Source organism: Ambystoma mexicanum, chromosome 8 (assembly GCF_040938575.1).
Source record: "Ambystoma mexicanum isolate Mex_15411 chromosome 8, UKY_AmexF1_1, whole genome shotgun sequence".
In the NCBI taxonomy this organism is placed as follows: domain Eukaryota; kingdom Metazoa; phylum Chordata; class Amphibia; order Caudata; family Ambystomatidae; genus Ambystoma; species Ambystoma mexicanum.
Genome location: NC_090929.1, coordinates 685,792,767 through 685,799,903, shown reverse-complemented (window position 1 = coordinate 685,799,903; position 7,137 = coordinate 685,792,767). Strand labels below are relative to the sequence as shown.

Below are 7,137 nucleotides of genomic sequence, written 5' to 3'. Positions count from 1 at the left end.
AATTGTAAATGCTATGTGTTGTTATTTTTAATTGCCTACAATGTTTACCTATTCGGGTACATGGAAAGTACTGCATGGGGTAAATAATATGTTTATCCCATGCAGCACTTTTCATGAAACCCACGTGGTAAATATCACATTCGACCCCAATTCATAATTCATTGGTATTTTTAAAATAGAACTATCTAGTCATAATGTGGGGATAGATATGTGTCTAAACGTAAAGGGTAAGGCCACATGTTATGAAAAAGGCTTGTTGACATTTTGCGTAGAAAGACAAAGGTGAATTGTGCTCAAAACTGTGCGATCCGTCCAGTATACAGGATGTTGCATGTTTTGTATAGAAAACTATTTTAACTTGCAGTATTGTTTGGCCACTGATGCTTTGGGGAGGCGCCTGCACGGAGAGACGCACTGCCTGCCTGATCCTCGCCAGCAGTGGTTTGCAAATCTGGGCTCAGAGATGCAGTCCTGACAATGGAAGCCAATATCAATAAGGACTTAGATTATCAGAGATCACTGCCAAAATAGCAGAAGGTGGTTGGAGGAGGCATCACATGACCTGCACAAGTGCACAAAGGTCTTCTCCACATTTCATGGAGCCTCTTGACAATGGAAGGCACACTCTCTAAAATGGAATTAGTAAATCTCAGTGGTGCTTGCAGTCTACACTTCATTCAAATTATCCTTGACTTCTGCATAGTACTACCCGTGCCCTCAGATGCTTGTAAAAATGTTAATATCACTATCAACTCTCCTTTGAAGCAACATTTTCTGCAGTTCTGCAGCAGCAATATTTTATGGCACATTTTAAGAGGGGCTTCAGTCAGCCACTACCTTTTCACTACTTTTGAACGCATTTCCTATTGTGCAAGTGAAGGGAGACTCGGACAATGAGTTTTCAATTGTAGACACAACAGTACAGCCGAAAACACGCCTGTACAGCTCCAGTTCGATAAACCAGTCGGGGACATTTGACTGTGGCAAAACGTTTTATTTGTTGCTTTGTGATATAAAACAGAATCCAATATGGTGCTTAAATCCTTGAAGAAGTCCTTAATAGTCCATTCCAGAAGACGGTGCAGAGAAATGACTCGTGTACCTCATCAGTAACAACTAGCTGCTGCTTTCCAGCTTTGACCAGATGTTCTTCATTCAGCCTCCAGGTATGGACCGTCCAGGATCTCTTGTATTGTTGTAAAGTTAGCATTTTGTCAGAGTATTTTTGTTAAGAAGCATGCAAATGTCCTTTTCAATTACCTCAAAAGATGTCTTCAGGTCATACCTGGAAGATGGAAGAATAAGAAGAACATTAATGCGGTTGGGTGCAGGGAGGTGTGAACGGTCAACATTTTCAAGAGTTAGAAAATCTTAGATTACAAATCTGAAAATTATCTCCATTAAAATGCTTATCCATCCCCTAATCACAGACCTCGCCCCGTTGAGGCTTTCTTTTGTGCATATACCTTTGTTCCTTCACTATCTTCCAGTCACAAAAAGATTTGCCATTGCTTTTGTATACTCCACCGTATATCCAGGCTACAGGGGTAGCACAATAAAATAGATGGGTTGAGAAACACTGAAAAGTCTGCATGTTGGCTTTACACTTTGCATGTATGTTACCCCACATTTTACCTAATTATTCACCTGATTGTCAGGCCTCCCACACACTCGCATGATCCTTTTGCTGCGCTACTGTGGAAGCATGTTCATGTAGGGTCACAAGATGGATGACCAGGAGGGGCTGCGTATCATCTAATAATATCCATTTAGCAGCTATCGAAAATGTTTGACAGGATCTGAAAAACGCCACAGCCAAAGTCACCTTAAGTGAGTCCATGTTCTTTAAATGTTTTGTAGTCATCCCTTGAACGTGACGCACCTGCTCAGATAGTTGCTTAACAGCTGTTAGCACCCTGGCGGAGGGAGCCAGCCAATCAAGTGGCTAGGAACGCAGGCTTGAACTGCTGGTGAAAGCCCACGTTCCATGCCGCCTGACGTCCTTATTTCTGAAGTGGCGAGTGCCGCTACTACAGCCACCCCTTCTCCCCTGCTCCAACTGGCCGCGATGGAAAGGGATGAGGGGCTCCCTATGGAGCCGTGCCTTCCCTTTCAATGGTGGGCATCTTGGAACAGTATTTTCCTTCGTGGATGCGTGTGGTGTCCCGTTGAACAAAGGAAAATACTTTTTTTTAGCACCCGCGTTACCGCTTTGGCAACCCGGGCTGCTAATAGCCTTAAACCCCCGTTCCAAGGGCTGGAACGGGGAGTAACGTCCCGGAGCCCTCGTTATCCGCCCTCGCTTTGCTCAGGCCGATAACTTGTGCTGCTTGGCCGTTAACCCACGTTCCAGCCCTTGGAACGGGGGATTAACGCCATATTGTTAGTTTGAGTTGTAAAGGGTGGCATGCGTCTTCAAGTGTGTCTACCTAGTTTTCTACAAAAGATCAACCATTTAAATAGACATGTTGGTTAATAAATAAGTTGATTTTGGTTATTTATGTTACTTTGCCCGAAACTTAGCTTGCCATTCTGGTCTGGCCAAACATGAAAAGTAATCCTCTAGATGTGGGTCACATGTGCAAAATACTCAGAGCCTGATTCATGGAATTTTTTGCATGGCGCAAAGTGACTTTTCACTGGTGAAAAGTGACTTTACACTGACAACAAACACCCTGATTCATGGAACAGTGCCAAGTGTACACCGTGCAAAACAATCCATGAATCAGGCCCTCAATGATATAAAGTAACATGTAGGGGCTTCGTCGCAGAGCTTTGTTCATCCAAATTTGTTGACAATGTTCAAGCCCAAACTTTGGACTAAAATAGAATTCTGGAGCTATTCAGAGTGAGGGCTCATTCAGAGTTTGGTGTTTTTTTCAGGAAGAAATACTGCTGGAAGAAATCACCACCTCTTCTAGGGTATATCTGGAAATCCGACCCCACGAGTGGCCCATTTCATGTAAATGAAGGTGAAATAATGGTTCATACCCCTATTGTATTGTTTAATACAGACACTGGTCAATACTGACCCTTTTATCTAATGCATGGATAAAAGTGGTGATTTATGGGATTCATGACCTGGGGAAGCCTGCAACTAGTTCAGATGAAGAAGAAGAGTTGGGGGCACCCTAAATCCTACATAGATGAAGTCATGCAGCAACACCATATGAACTGTGTACAGTGAGATATTTCCTTTAGAGGCCCGAAAAGCATAGACACCTGCATCCCGCAGAAAAAATATGTGAGCGAGGGCGGGGTTCCTGAGGAGGAATTGAGAAGAGAGCTATCTTGTCCTTTCTTTGCTTGGGAATCTTGTAACAATCCCTTAAAAAAGATAGTAATCTCTGGCACCCAGTCTTGCCATCTCTCTTGATCGCACGTGGAACCCTGGGACATGTGTTTTATAGGACATTAGTGGGCACAACCAACAGTAGTGGTCTTAAAGTGGTGTCTATGGGCCTTGGTCGGCACTGCCAGTGTTCATACAGTGGCAAATACTAACCTTACTGGGCATAGACACCGTCTGTGTTGTTGCAGTCAAAAATACTGGTCTTACTGGGCACACCCACCACCAGTGTTCTTACCGTCACAAGTAGTGGGTGTACTGGACACAGCACACACAAGTCTGTTCATAGTGGAAAATACAGTCATAACTGTGCCCAGTTGGAACAGAGGTTTTCTTAGATAGCAAAAGCTGTCCTTACTGGGCACCGCCCGCACGAGTGTTCATACAGTGTTAAAAACCATTATTAGGTATACCAAACACAAATGTTTTCACAGTGGCAAATACTGGCCTTACTTGGCAGTGTCAGTTCTGGCATATACTGTATTGACAAAGCTAGAATTAAAATGTCTTCTTATAGTGAAAAAATACTTGCAAATACTATGGATTTATTGTACAGTGGCAATGATGGCATATATTGTGGGCAAAAGCATCATGAAAATACAATGGAAAACATTTCTCAGTATTGAGGGTGACCTGGCATGTACTGAAATGTTCATGTTATCCAACAGAACTGATTGTAAATTGTATGGTTATATACCTAATTTTTCAAGGCAATTGTGCATTTCAATGCAGCATTTTAGCCCATTATTGAAATAAATTATTTCGGGGAGAGAACCTGTGGGACTGCCCTTGGTTGGTTGGGTCTCCCTCGCTACACTCAGCCCCTCGCTCTCTTTAGTGCAGAATATATATGCCTCTTCTGTCAAAATATTCACAAGCTGCCACTGATACAGCCATATCATTACTTCCTCAAGAATTTCTTTTGGAAGCCTTGGGTATCTGACTGTCAACAGGAAAACAATATGCTCAATGCATGGGACATTCATCTCTGTAGAAGATTACCCCTCTAGAATAGAAAATACTTGGTTGCAGGAGAACCTCTGTTGGACGCATAAGCAGACTGGACTTCAGTACACATGGGCTGCACACTGAGATTTGTGGCTCAGACACAATCTGTGGCTGTTGGCTAATTGCTATTAACTGACAGCTCAGACATTTTTCTGCCACTTAATGTAATGTATGGTTCTCTTGTAAAGCACCCTTCTGGCATTTTTGGTGGCTCCTCTGCGTGCAGTCCGATAAGACATGACAGGGTTTGGCTGGGGTTCTTATTGGGATAGAGGAAGATGCAAAACCTGCGGAGTTGATGAGTGCAGGTCTTAAGTAGACCAATCCTGAGTGCCGATCTGCTTCTGTTTGTTTGGCGGTAATACTTGGGAACATGTTTATCCAGAGGGGTAGGTCCTCAGGCCTGACTAATTAAAGAGCTACGGGTATGGATGAGGCACTCAAGTGGGGAGGGTGTTCGAGATAAAGAGGTGAGCTTCATCATAGCTTGATTAATGTTATTGTGTAAGCTGGGGAAGAGGCCATGTAAAGGGGGGGGGGGTGTCTATTGTAAGGTGAAAGGAGATTTTGGAGGGAGTCTGTCGGGAAGAAGAGGGTAGTAAACAAATGGGGTCAGCCCAAATTAATCTGTTCTCCAATAGCCTTTTGTCAGGAACCTCTGTGTGTGATCCTGGTATGTCCATTGGGTCTGAATTGCTGTAAGTAGGTATGTAATTGAGGTTTCAATGCTGGTATTATACTGGTGTTAGTTCAACAGGCAGGTTTTTAGCTTTCTTTCTGACAGCAATGTGTTCCTCTACTGTGCAGAAGTGCTTGAGCAGAGAGTTCCATTTGACCATTTGTATCCAGTGGTCGAAGTGTATGAAAAGAAGTAGGGGACCCTGCTGGCCTGCCCCAGCTCCCCATGAACCCCATCGCCACACCCCTCCAACGAGCAATTCAAACCCCAAACAAACGTTCCTGCGGTTTAAGGGAACGTTCATTGCAGTGCACTGAAGTGCACAATTCAACTTTTTCCTACACTTTTATTTTAAATGAAGCCCTTTTTACGGAACAGTTTTTAAAGAAATAAAAATATAGGAACAGTAAAACGTAATTAAAAAAAGCAGAGGAGCACCGACCATCACTCCCGCCCACTTCGATCACTGTTTGTATCCTGTTCTGCTGCACTGCAAAGTTCACCGGAATCCTCACTCTGTGGATAGAGTGAGGCTGAGAAGTAGGTATATCTACATATATATATATATATATATATATATATATATATATATATATATATATATATATATATATATATATATATATATATATATATATATAAATAAATATACTGCTTTCCCTTGCCTTCCTGCTAGTAATCCATAGTCATCCTGTACCGCAAGTACCTGGTAAGGCATTTGCAGCCTGTTTGGTGTCCTTTTGGAGACATTTATGTGTGTTTGTAGTGTGATTTCCAATCCATTTTTTGGGCTGTATTGCTTCTAGAAAGCGCTGTTGGACCCTAGTGGGGGTCTCTTCACGCATTCCACACACAAATGACACGGGAGCCTCTGTCCGCTCAACCTTCTCTTTATTCCTCCGTTTAAAAACCGCCCTCCTCCTCCCTTGGCACTCCCCTTCCTCCTTCTTCCCGCTCCCTCCCATTATTCTGTGTCCTCTCCTTAAAGGGTCTCTGCTCTTTATTCACTCGCAACACCTGCTCCCCACTTAACATGAGACTTCCCGGGCTGCTCAATAAGCCGTTGGGGTCTCTTTGTGGTTCCATGGGGCCTGCTTGGTTGCTCGCGGGCCCCCCCCCACATTTTCTCGTTGCAGCGTTTCATAGGTCTCTGCACTCTCTGTTTCCTCCATCTCGATCGCTGCCTCTTTCGTTGGTTCATGTTCCTCAAAGTATAACTTGTGGAGGATGGAGGCCTGCGGCGTCATTTCACTGTGGTCCTTCATCTGGGTTACTTCGAATGATCTATAGTGACTGTTGGTGAGGGCGCGCTGTAGAGCTGTTCGATGGCTGAGGCGGCTGTGCATTATGGCCGGGCTAGGTATCATGTGGATGGTGGTGGGTGCTCTGCGGTCTCCCTTGGTTGGGTTGCATTGTGATTGTCCTTTTGGCTGTGTCGGCTGTGCTGTTCTCCACTGCACTATGTGGGCTTGGAATTTGTGCAGGGGGTGTGCTTCCGCTCTTGTTTGGTAACGTAGCCCTGTACCGACGTTTGCTGTGGCCTACACATCTCCCCACCCCCGGTATGACATCTCGAAGGGTCCTGGGTGGTTGTGTGGCTCACAATCGTCTCGCAGGACGGGTGAGGTTCGTGTGCCGTGTGCTGGTCGTATCTCCGTGGGTGACTTAGCTCTGGGTAGATGGGGTGTTCGAACCCGTATAGTCTTGGTGGGTTGGTGTCCATGTCCTCAATATCCTTCCTGACATCAAGCCGTGTTGTTGGCGTACTTGTGTATCTTATTTGGGGTGGTGGTGCTCGGATCCTCCAGTGCATTGGTCAGTCGTGGGGGCCTCCTGATTGTCCAGGTTGTCTGGTCATTCCTGGTGGTGGTATGGATTGCCATGTAGAGTTTGTAGGCAGTCCCGCTCTGCACACCGCCTGAAGGTGGCCTTCTTGGCCACAGCGCCGGCATCTCTGTCCGATGGCCGGGCATGGTCGTCTGTGTGGGATCTCCCACCCGCACCTGTGGCATTGCGCATTGCTCTGGCTTTGCTGCCGGTGGATTCTAAGTCTTCACCGTCCCCAGGGTCCTGTGGGCTAAGAGTATTTTGGCTGCCCTAC

The 7,137-nt window shown here is 45.1% G+C and overlaps 1 protein-coding gene across 1 annotated transcript in view; it reads right to left on the bottom strand.

Annotated features, from left to right (window-relative positions):
* Positions 1-993: 993 nt before the first annotated feature.
* Positions 994-7,137, bottom strand: part of LOC138473649 (glutathione peroxidase 3-like) — a 146,114-nt gene continuing 139,970 nt past the window's right edge. Inside the window, exon 6 of the mRNA XM_069612175.1 lies at positions 994-1,285. Coding sequence (XP_069468276.1) covers positions 1,204-1,285 — 82 coding nt within the window. The 3' untranslated portion in view covers positions 994-1,203. The remainder of the gene's footprint in view (positions 1,286-7,137) is intronic.